The 17,553-nt window shown below is 37.7% G+C and overlaps 1 protein-coding gene across 5 annotated transcripts; it reads right to left on the reverse strand.

Moving 5' to 3' along the window:
* Positions 1-219: 219 nt before the first annotated feature.
* emid1 (EMI domain containing 1) lies at positions 220-16,736 on the reverse strand. 5 transcript variants are annotated; one of them, XM_023958460.1, is made up of 13 exons: positions 16,586-16,736; positions 16,418-16,479; positions 16,206-16,338; positions 15,318-15,362; positions 15,108-15,215; positions 13,301-13,414; positions 8,872-8,961; positions 8,452-8,504; positions 8,313-8,375; positions 7,578-7,622; positions 7,224-7,268; positions 3,687-3,777; positions 220-1,345 (listed from the first exon to the last, which is right to left on the reverse strand). In XM_023958460.1, the coding sequence occupies exons 1-13, from the start codon at positions 16,719-16,721 to the stop codon at positions 1,221-1,223; spliced, it is 1,110 nt and encodes a 369-aa protein (XP_023814228.1). In that variant the 5' UTR covers positions 16,722-16,736; the 3' UTR covers positions 220-1,220. The 5 variants fall into 5 exon arrangements, 4 of the variants coding, with proteins under 4 accessions (XP_023814228.1, XP_023814226.1, XP_023814227.1 ...); XM_023958458.1 differs by having other exon boundaries at positions 16,577-16,736; XM_023958459.1 differs by lacking the exon at positions 3,687-3,777 and adding an exon at positions 3,968-4,052 and having other exon boundaries at positions 16,577-16,736.
* Between the last annotated feature and the right edge of the window lie 817 nt (positions 16,737-17,553).

The following is a 17,553-nucleotide window of genomic DNA, read 5'->3' on the forward strand; positions in this document are numbered from 1 at the left end:
TTGGGTTTAATGAAAAATAAAGCTATTGATTTACATTTTTTGGGAAATTTCCAACTACTTAAGGCAGTTTTTTCTGTTCACACCAGAGAGTAGATGTCGTTGATTTTTGCTATAAAAAAGTGTTTATTGAATACTTTTTGTACCACAAATGAAAACAAACATGTTAACTTTACATAAAAAATGTGAACAAAAGTTTATCACAGGATGATCTTAACACAATAACACCTTTTTTTTTTTCCAAATTCAAAATATAAAATGCTCATACTACAGCTTAAAACCTAAACTACAATATGTCATATAAATACTTTCACAATGACTCATAGATAATGAAAAAAAAAATCTCAAAACAGTTTAAATCATTTACTAACGCAACACTGAAAAAAAAAGATATTAAAAGAAGACGTTCAAGTTCTGATAGTCATTTCCTCTCTGTTTGTGCAGATATGGAGGTGGACACCTACATTTCATTTTTTTTCTGTGTCCAGATTGCCAAATTATTTAAAATAAATGCTAAATAATTGTGCACAAAATGCACACAGTAAATGTATAAATCTAAGTGGGTGGAAAAAAAAGACACCAAAAAACACAAACCACTGTTAGAAACACACCGATCAGAACGATTAGAGATGACTTCATCTTTTTAGTGCACTATATGAGTTAAACAATATGATAAAACGAAATGATTACAAGAGGAGAAGGCCTAACTGTTAAGTTGTATCCTGTAAACTGTACATGCTCAATAGACTTAAATAACAGATTCTCTTCAGGTTGCAATAACATTGTGAAAGTTGTATAGTCACAAATCCAGTCTCTTTCCACACATCTGAGTTCTCCTTCGCTTGATCTCCACACATGACCCTTATTTTCCTGAACTGTTTACTGCACAAGGAGCACTGCGAGAGACCCAGCTTTTTTCTTTTACAAAACACAATTTTATAAAACATCATTAGTTTTGCAGCTGAAGACATGAATTACACAAGCAGCAGTTGGAAGCATTTTCTAAGAGTTTTGTTTAGCAATGTAGTTCTCAGTGTGCCGATGTAGCAGGATATTTTGGAGGATCAGTGGAGTTTCCCTGAGGTTTTCTCCCATATGAATTAAGATCATAAAGCACAGACTGGACACCAGATAAAATCTGAATCTGATGCTAATGAGATTTTAAAGGGGTGGGATCTAATCAGCCTGTGTTCCTCAGGGTAGGCTGGGACAAGCTACTTCCCTTAAACCTTGGTGCCCGAAGACAAGGCGGAAGAACGTCGTCGCGATAAAGAGCCTCCACGCTTATCTCTGTAGAAACCAGTAGAGGTTGTACCGAACGGTCCATCCCCAGACCCTAGATCAGGCTCTGTTGAAGAAACACAGGAGTTGGAACAAAGCATCCCTAACCTTTGGTCTTCTAAAACTGATACAGAAAGCTAACCCTAATTATGTGTAAACATGTTTGCACTGAAGAAAAGGCACACAAATATTGGGGATAAAGTGATGCTTTTATTTTGAAGTAAAATATTTTGTAGCACTCTTGAACCAAGAGAATCCTAGAGAATTTAAATATTAATTTGTGTATCCTTTTATTTACAGCTTTTTCACAGTCTATAAAACATTTAAGGAAATTCAAATCTATATTTAATACATTTTTGGAACCAGTCTTAAGCATCAAGATCATTAAAAACCCTTGACGCTGATTGATGCAAATATGCATTAACCTGCTTTCCTCCAAACCAATTTTAATTAAGCACCTATTTGATAGCAAAGCACAAGTGCATTTTTATTAATAAGAAGTAATATATATATATATACCGGTATATATATATATACATACAGTTCAGACCAAAAGTTTGGACACACCATCCCATTCAAAGAGTTTTATTTATTTTGATTACTATGAAAATTGTAGAATCAAACTGAAGGCATCAAAACTATGAATTAACATGTGGAATTATATACATAACAAAAAGTGTAAAACAACTGTAAATATGTCATATTCTAGGTTCTTCATAGTAGCCACCTTTTGATTTGATAACTACTTTGCACACTCTTGCTATTCTCTTGATGAGCTTTAAGAGGTAGTTACCTGAAATGTTTTTCACTTCAGGTGTGCCCTGTCAGGTTTCATAAGTGGGATTTTTTGCCATATAAATGGGGTTGGGACCATCAGTTGTGTTGTGCAGAAGTCAGGTGGATACACAGCTGCTAGCCCTACTGAATAGACTGTTAGAATTTGTATTATGGCAAGAAAAAAGCAGCTAAGTACAGAAAAACGAGTGACCATCATTACTTTAAGAAATGAAGGTCAGTCAGTCCAAAAAATTAGGAAAACTTTGAAAGTATCCCCAAGTGCAGTCACAAAAACCATCAAGCGCTACAAAGAAACTGGCTCACATGCGGACCGCCCCAGGAAAGGAAGACCAAGACTCACCTCTGCTGCAGAGGATGAGTTCATCCGAGTCACCAGCCTCAGAAATGGCAGGTTAACAGCAGCTCAGATTAGAGAGCAGGTCAATGGCACACAGAGTTCTAGCAGCCAACAAGTGCTAAGCATCTCTGGGAACTCCTTCAAGACTAATGGAAGACAATTTCAGGTGACTACCTCTTAAAGCTCATCAAGAGAATACCAAGAGTGTGCAAAGCAGTAATCAAAGCAAAAGGTGGCTACTTTGAAGAACCTAGAATATGACATATTTACAGTTGTTTCACACTTTTTTGTTATGTATATAATTCCACATGTGTTAATTCCTGTGAGGGCTGGTTTACAGTTTAGGGTGTGATCAAACCTCAAATAAGAAGGTAAGGAGAGCCTTCTTCATAAAACACACCGGAAACCAAGAGGGTAGAACATTACATCTGTCACAACATCAAACATTTTAAATGTCTAAACATCTCTTGTCCTCAAAATGACAAAAAAAAAAAGAATGTAAACCTCATGTATGAAAGGCTGGAAAGCAATGAATGCCAATTGATCAAATTGTTGAGCCGTGGGATATGCATTAAGCTATATATGTATATATATATATATATATATATATATATATATATATATATATATATATATATATATATATATATATATATATCGCTTAAAAGAGAAAAAGCAATAATGTTTCATAGATAAAGTGAGCATTTCCACGCAGGCAGAAAGGAAAACTCAAGAAATGGGGAATAAACAGCTTTATTCCTTAACTTTAGGACAACCAATGTACTTGGATAAACAAAAACAAAACATGATGTAGGCGTGAAAGCATGAGGGGAGACTGTGGTATAATTAAAGCATGTCATGTCTGATGGGTTTAGAATCATCTTTCTGGAGAAGAATGGGCAAATCAGGGCAAAGTGCAAAGTTTGGAAAATGAAAATCACAAGTAAAAGGCTTCCCGCCCATGTGTCACAGTTTATATTTTAATGAAGTCAGAAAAGGGGGGAGAGATCAACCACAAAAAAAATTTGTTGAAACTGTTTTAGTAAAAGTTTGAGATGGAAAATTGTTTTTAATCTCTGTGGTGCCATTAGAAGATCATTCTAACTAGTCAGTTTATACATGGAATATGTTTCTAATGACACATTTTCAGGAGCAACACAGTTCATTTACAGACAATAATTACAGGTCTACTACCACTAACACTCAAACAACATCTAGATCTTGTCAAGAGAGTGAATGAGTGCTGGCAGGGTGGTGAGTGTCTTAGCATTACCTGGCCAGATCATAGCTTCCAGCAGTGTCACCCTGCGCAACAGAACCTCTAGGTCTGCTTGCAAGTCTTGGAACATCTTGAAGCTAATGTCCTATCAGAAAGCAGTGACAGGGGAGAGGGGGGGGGGCTTTTTGAGGGTGAAGAAACACCAGCCCGAGTCCTGGGGCTACCTGGAACTGTTCCCACCTCCTTGTCTCAGCACTGAGCTACAGAGGGATTTTGAAGGCCCCTCAGCTTTGATCCCTGCCTAAAGCTGACCCTTCCTCAGACCTCCTACTCACCATGAATACCGATCATAGTCTCGAGGATTAAAACCCTCTCAGCTAAGATCTTCAGCGCCTCTCTGATCTGATGTATTCCGTCCCCCTGTGAAGATAGATACAGCCGTCAAGGTAAGGAGCACAGGCACAAGTAAGGTCAGCTCGCCAAGATGCAAGTCTTATTTTTCTTAGCAGTTAGCTGGTTAACACAATCCACACATATGGCCAGCAGCATTATCCGTTTCTCCATGTCTTCCTCATTCTCTTAGCATGCTGCTACACCAAGTCATTCTTTGCCATGCCAGACTGGGCAACAACAGCATGCACATTACAGAACACAGGCCAACACTCTCCCAGCATACAGAGGCCAAATTCTCCTTGATGGATGATCAGTTTGCTTATTTTCATCAACATCATTTCATTCGTGTTTTGTTAAAAGATGTTACAGGTCACAAATAAAAAGAAAAAGCAGCATGATAAGATAGATGAAACAGGAAAGACATCATAATCACTACAGACACAAGCAGAGGGGCCTGGATATTCAATGATTTAGCCAATAGATGACAAAACAAGAATGTGATGACGATAGAAAAGTGGCAAAGCTGCTTGAGACGTGTGCTCTTTTGGAGGCTGTTGATCAATTGTGTAAGATTTTTTTTTCTTGGCCGAGGGCCATGCCAACTCACCGAAAGTTACTAAAGGGTCACCTATTATCTGACGGAAGTGGTGCAATATTTAGGTGTTTAACGACTCATTTGAACAATTCCATTCATATAAAATTCTGTGGTTGACGATGCTATTCATACTTGATATTGGTTCGTTTTGAACGATTCGGTTCGATCCGATTCACTGACCTAAAATCGATCCAGGACATCTTTAGCCAAAAAATTCAACCAGTGTGACTCAGAAATAAACACCTGGGTACTGAACAGTACAGGTGAAGTTTTCAAGATTCCTTGTGTTTTTTGCAAGATTATCAAGTGTAAATTTATGGATGGATACAAACTGAGGGGATGTAGGAACTTCAAGATCCAACTGATAAGAACCACAAAGAAAAGTTTCTGTGTGTCTGTGTGTGGCACTAAACGGTTTAAGTGATGAGCTCAATTTGGAACGGTTTAAGTGATGAGCTCAAAATTTTTTCAAATATTCAAATATTCAAGAAAATGCATAAAGAAACTCTTATTTCAGGATATGAAGATAAGAGGATTTAAGGATCAACAGGTGTTTGAATAATTCCAAATACATTTGTGAACTTGATTGTGGTGAAATAATCAAAGCTCTTTTAATTACAACCAATGAGTATTACATTGTAATGTGCAATAATGATTACTGAAAGGTTTGAATTACAACCAATAAGCTATTGATTTTGTTTACTTGATCTGCAATGTGTAGCAATAATTACTGGTTTAATGTGATCATGTGTTCTAATGATAATCAATTATTACATATCGGTACTGTTACTGTTTACTGAAATCATGAATGAATGTTTTCTGAAGATCATTAATCATTACTAGGCAGTGAATTTTGTTAATTCAAGAGAATCTATCTGATCAGAACCGGATTAAAACACTGTAAAACTATCAAATGAATGAAATCAGTACGGGTGGGATTATATAAACTTGCTTCTTCCCACTCCTTTTCAAGCAATAAATCAAACTCTACTTATACTTTAGTAAATGACCACTTTATTAAATCAAGCATATGTGATTTATGTGACGTTTTTGTTTAGTTTTCTGTCTTTTTAATCTATGCATTTCATCATTTCTGTAATGAGTTTGATAAATATGTGTAAATTCTTTATTGCTTTGACTGCAATGTTTGAAATAAATCATTAAATCAAATAAATCAAAATTAAGTATGTGTACAAAAAAAGAAAAGAAAACAAGACTAAATGGCAAACCCATTCACTTTTTAGTTTCATAAAGTGCAGTGCTCTTTTGTTTTTACACATTAAAAATAATCCAAACGGAACATTATTAGAATATTCTACCACACTGTATGGTCACATGTCGTTTTTGTTTGCTTCAGACTTAATTCATGAATCCCTGGTGGCATTTTTTACTGGACAGCGAGGGATTTGATTGTCAACTGAACATGTAGATTGTAAAGTTTTGGGCTCTCAGCTCTCTTTAAAGGAAGATTCATGGTCCATTTAGGATGTGCATGTTCTGTTTTTTAGACTAGTCTACTGCTGTAGACTTGTTTGATTGTGACAGAGTTTATCAGATCAACTTTGCCTCGTTTCTTTCTTGACTGAATTGTGTTAGTTTACAGATTTCATAGACTTTATCGTTAATGCAATAAAGATAAAAGGTGTTTGCAAGACTGTGTTTCTCATGCAGGGTTGCATTGTGGGAAAAATGGGATAGCTGTATCCACTCCACTCATACAGAACAAAATAAATCTCTAAACCCAACAGACCCACCCCGGATGACAAGTAATGGAGTGATTTGGCATATACATTCACTTGTACTGTTTATGATTCACTGAAACTTTGCAAAGCAAAAATAAATTAAACAAGCTGAGTGGATGTGAACTGTTAAATAAACCGAAGGATTCAGCACCGGTCAGACCAGCTGTTCTCATGTTGTCTTGTATATTTACATGTATATGCCAAAGTCAGATGCTTAAAAGGTGACTGTGAGAGGTAGCCATGGGGACAGTAGTTTGCAGAAGGAGTCAGGCAGCTTTAAGGTCAAGAGGACAGTGTTGTAGCAGGTGACAACAGTCCAGAGCACACCCCAAGGACCAACAAAACACACCAACACACACAGGGTCAGACAAATCAAACACTTATCAACATAGGCAATAAAAATGATCACATCTTGGATGATAGTGTTGCCAGATTGGGTGGTTTTCCGCCCAAATGGGAGGTTTTGATTTTGAAAAATTGCTTGTCCTAAAGGAAATAATGGGTGGGTCAGTTTAGCGGTTTTTACTTACAATAAATTTTGGGGTGGTTTTTTTGGGGGTCTTTGTGTTTTTTTTTAATGCTGACTATCTGGCAACACTGATGGCAACAGATGAACTGTCTTAAAGAAAGGAAGGTACAACTGAACAAAGCAGTTGACAGAAAACAAAAAAAAATAAGTTTATAATATTTTGAGATTTTTATGGTGGTTAGACTTCATTTATAAAATATTGTTCTCAAATTTAAATGATTTTAAAAACTGCATGATAAAGAAATATATATTTTAAGGGACATAAAGATGGGACACAGAAAACAAAACATGTCATGTGTCAGCATGTACCCAATCACCATCAACTCTCTTACCGGCAACCCCTTCTCTCCAGGCTCTCCTTTAGGTCCCGGTGCTCCCTGTGACGCAACATGAGCACATGTGACTTAGATGAAAGTGAGACAGCAACTACTACTGCTCATTGGTTGCTCAGCAATGCATGCTGCTTCACACCCATAGCTCCGTAGAACTTGATCCAACTTTTAAAAAAACTTCATAAGAAATGGATTAATTTTTCTAACCAAGTTTTGGTCACTTACTTCCTAATCAATCAACTTGGGGAAGCTAGCGAAGGGGTTACACCAAACAACTTGAAGTCACAAGCCACCAATGTCACATGCCCCAGTGCCCCCCCCTTCCCCCCTCCAATCACTGTTGCCATGGCTTACCTGCTCACCCCTGAGGCCCCTCTCTCCTGGGTAACCCAAAGGGCCCTAAAAAACAGTTTTTATTGGCAATCATTCCATGTTCATTTTACAATTTGTAACTTTCTAATTGCAGTGGATGACAATAATCTGTTTGTCTTTTTTCTAGCAATATCAATTCTTAATTTGGCCATGACTCCCTAATTAATTTCTTAAAGTCCCACTCCGATGATCTTTTGATCTTGTCTAAAAGTGTTGGTACATCGTTTCTGCCGAGTGTCAGTAGTAAATTGCCTCCGAGTTGTGGGCGGGGTTTTTGGTGTGGAGTAAGCCTGACCCCTTCTAATCGTGAATCTGTTAACCACTTCTGCCAAGTACTTTGGAGCTATCCAGCCTTACTGTTTAGAGCCAGATGTCAGCTCAGACAAGGAAAATGAAGACGTACACAGATCTATTTGTCTGCAAGTGGATGTATCAGAATGGAGCTGAAGAGCGGGCTTGTGACCTGACAATTGCTTCTACATCAAGCTTTTTCCAACAGCATATTTTCTCACCTGCTCCTGATTCAAACCTATATGAATAAAGAAATACTCCAATATGCAATTTTAAGCTTAATATATATATATATATATATATATATATATATATACACAGTATTGAAAAATGCTACAAGAACATGTTCAAAATCACAATTTACATAGGAGTGGGTCTTTAACTTTCATAGGGGGACATGAACAAATCCAAATGAAGCTTACTCACTCTCTCACCACGATCTCCCTTTGCCCCGATGGGACCCTGTATTCCAGGAGCTCCAGGTTTCCCCTGTATGGAGTCAGAGAAAAAGTCAAAGGGACAAACAAACAGTGCAGTGGGCCTCTAAAGTCACAAAAAAGCTCACATTCTGTCCTGTTGGGCCAGGAGGTCCAACTGGGCCTCTGGGACCTGGAGGACCTGCATGTTGGATAAGCAGAGTCATTATTTTTGGCTACAGGCAAGTTTTAATGCAGGTGTTTACGTCTTCAGCCTAGACTAGTGTAGCTTTTAGTGTGTGGTCTCAACTTTGATGGATGTTTGTGTTTGGACACCTCGCTATGCATCAATCTTTGTATACATGAATGCACAAAAAACAGAATATTTCAACCTTCTGACAGAAGATTTGGTGAAAGAATAATAAAAACCTCAAAGGAAAATTATGTATTACATGTTTTTTAAGGAGTTTCTTAAACCGTAAACCTATTTTCAATGTTTGAGTGCTCAAGAGTGTGGGCAGATGTTTACTAGTCGCTGTACAAACTTCCTGTTAACAGTAAACACTCACCGACGGGTCCAGGAGGACCCTGAGGTCCTGGAACAGGCAAACCTTTGGAATCATGGAAAATGTTGGTGAAGAATGGGTCTTTACCGGGACCTGAAGTTAAACCACAAATTTCAGTTTTAAATTGAAATAGAAAAAAAAACCTTCTGTAGCTATTCTGAATAACAAGCTAAAATGTTGATTAAAGTAAACATAATTAATTTGCTGTTCTATTTTTGTGTAAAATGTGTCATGTTGATATTTTTTGGAAGTTTTAACTCATTCCTATATTAAATCTAGATCCCCTGAAACTTTAATGTAATCTGCTTTATATTGACAGACCCATAATGCAGTAGTCTTTTTGCAACATTTTGACTTGATTTTCAAATTAAAGTGTAAGTTTGAAGTTTGTTTTGACCTTGCATGATAAAACATAAAAAAAATTGCACAATAAGGGAAAAACTATCTGACTGCATCCTCAAGGGGTTTGCCCCACACACTGTTATAGCACTAGCAAATTTTGATTTGTTTTTGCTGCTTTACGAAGTCGTTACTGGCTGATAACATTTATAAGTGACAAGTATGCAAGCCTCTAGAGGGCAGTGTTTTTCCTCAAATAATGAAATGCTTCTCCAAGTCTTTAGGGCTGAGTAAAGTGCAATCAAAAGCAGAGATTCATCAGTCAATGCTGCTTGGATGCTTGAGCTCTCAGACAACTGTTCTATAGTGTCCAAACAAGAGGAAGAGGGTGGCGCACATGTGTGTGACAGAGGAAGTGTCCAGCTGTTGGGTGGTTACACTGACAGGAAACACAGATCCAATCACAGCGTGGGACTTCAGCATTATAGAGGAGGAGGAAGAGGAAGATGAGGAGGAGGCTTGACAGTCATAAACATCCTTTAGCTGACAGGTTTTTGCATGTCTGAGACTGGAAGTGATATGTTTCCTCGGGTTGCACTCATCATGTCCAGCTGTTTCATTTTTTTTAAGAATACAAATACAGATCACCCATAAAACCATGGGGGACCATGTGAAATTGCTTGTCAATACTTATTTTTTATTTTTTTGCTGGCTCAGAACACTACACTTGTTACTGAAAAACTTTGAAGGGAACTCTGGAATCACCTGACATGTGCTCAAATACACCTTATGAAAACAGTTACCAGCTGTGTCGGAAATCTTCATGGCAACCTCGGCTTTCCTGTAGCTTCATCTGTGCTCTGCATCCTTTGTTTTACAACCGAATTGGTGTAAAAAACCTGCCCACGTGTTGACCTTCGAGGAGATGCTGAAGGCCCCCCCATCTGCCTCACACCCCACAGCACAGCTGTCTGAGCGGCCTACATCTGGAAGTTGTTGAGTGACTTGAGTGGCAGAAAGGCTCTCATCCCAGCTTGTGTGATCTATCTCTTCTTTTTCTTGAAACTATGAGCAATTTTGAGTTAAAAGAGTGACTATCCTAAAAGTCTGTCAAATCTTCAACAATGCAGACCCTAAAAACATCTGTAACCGAAAATATCCATAAGAATGACCACTACAGTAATACTTTTTTTATAAATTGGTGAGTGAATCAAAGTCTTAAGACTCTCAGTTGCTATTTGATCATTAAAGTTTTAATGAATCCACAGATTAGAAATCAACAAAACAAATGGCTGGTGGGGTGCCTTTCATACATGTTTTTTTTTCCTTTCCAGGAGTTATGTAACAAAAACTATAATCTTTATATGTTATAGTAATGGAGAAGCACCATAAGTGTGAAGAGATAAAACAAAAGTCACAGTTTTGATTGCAATTTAAGAACTTTTGAATTCAAAACTAAGTTTTCTTCTCTGTAGTAGCTCAAATCCTTCATACATAAGAAGTTATACTAATCCAGAAATAGACTAAACTTAGCAGTACTTTTCAGAGCTTTGTGTGTCTCATTTTTGCTAGAAGCAAATAATCTTAAGACCCAGGCTTGTGGGTTTAAAGCTCAAAAACTGTTGGAACGAGCTGTGTAGAAACTCTTCCGATGAAATGCTTGTAAATGATCAAATGATGAAGAGGTCTTAGACCCCAAAGATGTTGATCACCATATTGTTATCACTTCAGTTTTATCAACTAATTCTCCAACTACGTGCGGTAAATAGTTGTGAATAGAAAACTGGTTGCAAAGATTATAGTTTCATGTTTTTCCACCTATTATGAAAATATAAAAAAGCACTCTTGGTTGGAGAGGACCAGATCAATTTGCAGTTAATTTAAATGTCAAATATAGCCTTTCATTCTACATAAACTCACAGATTTAAAAGATCTAGAATCTTAAATCTTGAGGATATAGCTTGCTGTAGAAGTCCTATGTTGAAAAAAAAAGTACTTTCTGTATAGCAGAGTTATTTTCTGTTGAACTGTTGAAATTTTAGGGTTAGTTTGTCTGTGTCTAATTCTGCTCATTAAACATTGAAGAAAAATGTTCACAGTCGTTGAAGATTAGTTTATGTTCTAATTAGCAAAACACTAACAGGATAAGGAATCAAATACTAGATGTTAAACCTGTTTACATTGCTATGTGTGGGACAGTCAGGTTGACTTTTTGGCATTTCTTACTTCCAAAGCTTTAGATGTATGAATGTTATTTACCAACATTACTAAAAGAATCTAGCTGATATTGTTTGTCAAATTTAAATGGAACCCATAGCAGCTCATGTGAACCAGAGCTTTAGCCATCACACACTGTTGTAAAACTTTTGCTTTTGTAAAACTGTTTTAAAAAAAAAACTAGAATCCCCTCTGCCCCATTTATGTGATGCATTTAAAGACCCACTCCAATGAAAATGTTGTTTTTTGTGTTTGTACATGCTCTTGCAGCATTTGTCTCAGGATGGAAGACATATTGACAAAATTAAGCAACATTTTGAATTTCTGAGTATTTCTTCATTCAAAACACTGTCAATCAGGAGCAGACGAAAATATGTTGTTGGAAAAAGCTTGAAGTTGTGATGTAGAAACTACAACGGTAAGCCACAAGCTTCCTGCCTCGCTCCATTCTGATACATCCACTTGCAGACAAATAGATCCATGGACATCTTCGTTTTCCACGTCTGAGATGGAATGTGGCTTAAAAATGATGGCTGGATAGCTCCAATATTGCTCTCCATTTTTGTTGCACCACTAATACGAGGGAGCTGTAAGCTAGCGGGAGATAGTGTAAACAGAAGGATGATAGGAAGTGGGGCAGGCTTACTCCACACCAACAGTCCTGCCTAATAGAGGAGAATTTCTAGTGAACTACTGCTTGTCTGCAGAAACTATGTCCTAAACCAGTGTTTTTCAACCTTTTCTGAGCCGCGGCACACTTTAAGCTTAAAAAAAATCCCGCGGCACACCAGCATCCAAAAATGAAAAAAAAAGGAGAAACTCATAGTCTGTATTGATCTACAGCCCCTCCACAATCTCACATGCATTTTTGTGATAATTATTGCAGAAAAAGTTGGAAGCTGCAGCTGTTTTTCTAAAAGATGCAATAAAAGTTAAGTTAGAAGATTTAAAAAAAGTTTGAAGTGTGTTCGTTGTTTTCAAGACGTTTAACAACAGAACTCCTTTTACGCTGTCACTCTCACAACCCAATGCATCATGGGAGATGTAGTGCATAAAAACGGCCGGCGGAGATCGCTTTTCGGAGCTTCATGGTTTGGTTCACTTGTTCCACGGTCTGATACCGGATTCTGTGGAAAGCTACACCGCTAAAGACGAGCTTTAGCTGGTATTTTTGTTAGAACTGAGCGACTTTACGAGCTAAATCGAGACAAGGAAGTGAAGACTTTAACCACTTCTGATTGGGCAGACTGATGACATGTGATTAAGCCTTCAAGAATGATTGGTGGAGACAGGTAAAGGGGCGGGACTTTTCCTAAATACAGCCGGAGCTGCAGCTGAATCGCGCTGCCGTCATTCTTATCAAAATGTCTTTAATAAAATAAAATAAACGCAAAGAAAAAGTATTTTACGATCTTTTATATTCCTAACTCCTCAGTGTTTTATCAGGGCCTGTTTGGATGAACACAGAGCTGAAATCCTGGAGATGGGAAATGTTTTTAGATCAGTTATTGAGGGCAATTTCCCACGGCACACTTGACCATCTCCCACGGCACACTAGTGTGCCGCGGCACACTGGTTGAAAAACACTGTCCTAAACAATGCAGGTTTTTTGATTATGGTTAAAACGAAATGATCATAATTAAAGACCGCCATGAGAAAGCAACAGTTCTAAGTCTACATTTTATTTCCAAGAAGCCATGCAGAGTCTGGCTCCTTTATAATGTATAAAAAACTAAGACAGATTTCAAATAGAACAGGATTATTCATCAACATTTACATACTACATTTCAGTAAGCGTGACTTTTAAGTGGACATATCAGACAAATGTTGAATTTGTGTCATGGGGATAATGAGGTGGACATTTTCTGGGTCTTACTGTGCTCCTCTGAGATGCGGACACTGGCTGACAACGGAGGACCTGGAGGTCCCGGTGGCCCAGGTGGTCCAGGTAGACCTCTCTCTCCTGGAAATCCCTGTGGACCACGTGGGCCTGACAGGGACGATGACAGACGACAGACATGATCTAAATTGCTGTTGCTGTGATCTGCAGCACATAGTGATACAGTATAGAAATGTGCAAATTAGAGCATAATCAAGTCTAAATGATCTGTTTGCCTTTGGACACATTTACAGTAAAATCCTGACAAAAAAAAGAGTGTTGTGGAATGAACTGATTGAAGTTTTTGTGGTTTTAAAAAAGATCACCAGTGGTCCTCTGGCACTAATGTACTCTTTGGTATCAAAAAATGCAATCAACATCAAAATGAAAACTTTTCATTAAATGGAAAGTAAAATTATTCTTTTTGCACAGATGACTGACTTTATTGTGTACAAATATCTTAAAGTGCATCCTTCCACCTCACTCTGTGATCTTTACAAAATTTAGTTTGCAGAATAATACAGCTCAAATCTGAATGAACCACATTCAACTCTGATTTCAGACTAACAGACAATAACAGTTAGCTATTTTTGCATTATAAAAATGATAATATAATTTGTCTCTTTAATATTCTGTTTTCCTGAATTTTTGCAAAACACAGAGCTTTGACAATGTTTCAGTTACTTGGATAAGATTGTAAATCACAATCTGCTGTTTCACAGTGGTTCAATTTATGTGTTTATTCAGAGTTTGCGTAATGTTGCTGACCACATGTGTGTCTTTAAGGGCAAACACCTAATGAACACTAAAGATTCTTTTACCTTAACAACATGCCTAACGTGCTAAGATAAAACTTAATCACTTTTAAGAATTTGTGTACAAAAACAAAAATGGGGTCAGTGTACTTGGATGACCTCCTCAGTCAGATCTGAACACAGAACAGAGCCTTAAAGCTTTGGTGAAACAGATGACTGCCATCACGACATTCATGTTATGTTACGTACACACCAGGGATTTGACATGCGTTCAAGAACACGCTAAACCCATTTAGCCTCTTGTGTTTACACTAGACAAGCATGTCTGCCACCTCCAGTTGGAAGAGGCTTTGTAATAAATGTAGAAGCGTTGCAAATCTCGTAAATCTGCCTTCAGGCTTTTTCTTTGACAGCTCTGTTCTGATATATGAAAGACTTGGTGTCATATAATTCTGGTCAGGCACAAACCGTATTTATTAATTTGTACGTCATGATCAATTTTCAGTTGGTTGACTCTTCCATGAATTAAAAGGGACGTCATGCATTTCTTCACAACCAAACCCAAGTCCCTGATTGGTCAAAGTTTTAACCTGGTTTAACTTTCGATGTGCGTTCAATGGCCATTTTGTTTTGCATGTAGAGCCAAAAACGTGCATAGTGGCGCATGAAGATGTGAACACAGAAGCCCGGAACACGCAAATACGCGCATTTACATAGAATTTTGTTATGGTGGCTTAAACGCATGTTGCAGTGTGAACGAAGCTTAAGAATGAACACAGCAATGTTTCAAAAGCTTACTAAAAAAAGTTCTAAATACAATAGAGGACACCAGTATGCAGAGTCAAATATAAAACGTCATGGTCTATTAGAGTGCTTTGAGATGTGCAATGATCTATTACCAATAAAATGGATATTGAGAAAAGCAAACATTTGTCCCATTTCATCTACAAACACATTTATTTACAAGAACAAAGATCATACTCTTATGTGATCAAACTTCTGAACCCTTAGAATGAGTGTTATGTTCTTCACTTTTCTTCCAAGTTTACCTGCTGGTCCTGGAGGTCCCTTTAATCCAGGGGATCCAGATGGACCCCTAATCCCAGCCTCACCCCTTGGCCCACTGGGACCTGGCAGCCCCTGGACTCCTGGCTTCCCTGTGAGGAGGAAGTGGTCACAAGTAATGGTGAAGCTCTTTGAGGGTTAACATTTGTAAAATGATCAACATGACAGCAATGGCAACTAAAAATACAACACACCATCCCTCCCAGGAATTCCATCTCTCCCCTTTTCACCCTGAGGACCTGGAATAAAAAACAGAGGTACCTTTAATAACCAATTTACAGTATACCACTAAAAAGTGAACAAGAGCCACCTGAGGAGGAGTTCTGTAAACTCCAAGTGGGGAGACTTTATAGACTTTGTTGAGATTTGTAGAACTTAAGTTTTAAATGTAAACTTAGCATTGAGGAAACCTTTTTTCCCTTTTCTTGTGTTTTTTTTATTTTATTTTTTACTCTATCCAACCAAATGGAAGAGATGTATTTCCCTTTTTAGGCATCTATGTGGTGAATTTACCTGTGATCATCACCTGTGGTTTGAGCCCGTCTACAAGGCTAAACCTATAGTGTACAAATACTTTTTAGGGAGAGAAATGCTGCAATAAGGAATTAGGTGAAAAATCTGTTTCAGCATTTTGTCCTTTTTTTGGTTGTGGGAGGAGGCCTGAGTTCGCCTGTCATTTGTAATAACAGAAGACAAGCAGTAAAAACAACAACAATCTTCATCTGTTGTAAAAATAGGAGCTTTGCTGTTCATCTCTGCTTTTTTACACAAATAAAAAAACTTGAAATATCGAAGAATGTGTCAGACTTTATTGCAACAGCTTTACTCTGTTGTTCTTGTCTAGCAGTTTGGATAAACCACATGCATTTTACTGGAGCCTGAGCTGGTGTTAATTCCAGAAAATGACAGGACTGTATGCTTCCTTACGGTCACATAAGCAGCATGGGCAGCTTGACTGTTGTATGAAAGCAGGAAATAGGAAACAAGCAGAGGTGAGCTGGTAATGAGCAAAAAGATCCCTGTGACTCCATGGTTGAATTTCAACAAAAGTTATTAAGGGTGTACTTTCGGGATGCATTTACCTGTGGGTCCCTGCTCAACGGGAGCTCCCCGAGAGGTCACAGCGCCCATGAGTATTGAGGCCTCCGGAACAGATCCTTTTTCACCCTGTTGGTACTGATGTGCTACGGCAGCCGGCGCTGTAAGTAACTGCACCTGATGAATGGATAGTCAAAATAAACGGAAGACTCCAAATTCTTGATATGAGTGGGGCCTGTCCCATTGAATAACTGACCTTTGCCTCCAGTGAGTTGAGCTTTTCACTCAAAGCTGTGATTTCACTGCAGTTGAAGCAATCTGTAAAAAAAAAAATACACATGCTTCTTTATTTAGCTTTATTAGTCAAATGCATTAAGATGAAACAATTTGTCTTAAAAGCAAAGTTACGCTTTACCATTCTTACTAGATGTTGGCGTTCCTGTGCGTGCAGGAGGGCGCCGCAGTCCAGAAGGTTTCCTTACAGCCTCCTGAGCTACAAACTGGTTCCCTACATCTGGAAGAGAAGATAAAGAAGAGAACAAGCTATTTGTCATATACATTTTTACTGTTTTTACAATGATATCAGTAGTTTACTGTCAAAAACCGGACATTGTCTGTGCCCTGCACTATAATGGAATGAAAAATAAACTTTTTGCTACAGCCTTTGCATGCCATACTCGCATTAGAGGTACAGATACTTCGGGGTTCTCGCTTAATCCATTTTTTTTATTGAATGTAATTTCTCTATAGATGTAGTAAAGTTATTGCTGTTGATACAAGAAAATTCAAAAGAACTAAATATTTTTGTGATTTACTCTGATAACATTTTACTTCTTTGTATGACAATAAATCACATTTTATAGCAATGTAGTGCGGGGATATTGTTTTTTTTTGTGATACACTTTATTTAAATGCCTCGTTGTTTATCAGCTTCAGCCTACAATACTGGGAATGCATGAATTGAAGTTGATTAAAATCTTCATTCTTTCATAGAACTGCAAAAATCCTCTAGGTTCAGGATGTTTCTTTGTTAAAAAAATATAAAATGGAGAAAAGATCTTAAAACCATGTCTTTTTTTAAATTTATTTCCTAGAGACAAACAACTCTGCATTTTTGCCAAGCTGCTTTCCTTTTCTGTTGCGTTTTTTATTTTATGTTTTCTTTTTTTTTACAAAGTTTAAAGTTGCAAGTTCTATGAGTGGGGCAGGCAAATGCAAACAATAGTTTCGTTCTGTCAAGAGAATGGGCATTGTCTGCCTGCTTTTCTGTCTTTCCTTTATTTTATGAAGTGTAGGAGTTTGTGTTGCAGGATTCTGAATGTTTTGAATGGGCAGAGCTCGGTGGAAACGGCTAGTCTGACTCTATTGTCTAGCCTGGGCTTGCTCTGGTTG

The sequence above is a fragment of the Oryzias latipes genome, chromosome 9 (assembly GCF_002234675.1).
Source record: "Oryzias latipes chromosome 9, ASM223467v1".
In the NCBI taxonomy this organism is placed as follows: Eukaryota; Metazoa; Chordata; class Actinopteri; order Beloniformes; family Adrianichthyidae; genus Oryzias; species Oryzias latipes.

What these genes read in the sequence shown, in the direction of transcription:
- emid1 (XM_023958458.1), bottom strand. Translation starts at nt 16,721, where the DNA reads ATGTATATGACAAATAGCTTGTTCTCTTCTTTATCTTCTCTTCCAGAT. An exon ending in CGTTGAGCAGGGACCCACAG is followed by an intron (nt 15,363 to 16,205) that starts GTAAATGCATCC and finishes TTTTTATTCCAG; the next exon opens with GTCCTCAGGGTGAAAAGGGG. An exon ending in GGGACCTCCAGGACCAGCAG is followed by an intron (nt 13,415 to 15,107) that starts GTAAACTTGGAA and finishes CGTCCCTGTCAG; the next exon opens with GCCCACGTGGTCCACAGGGA.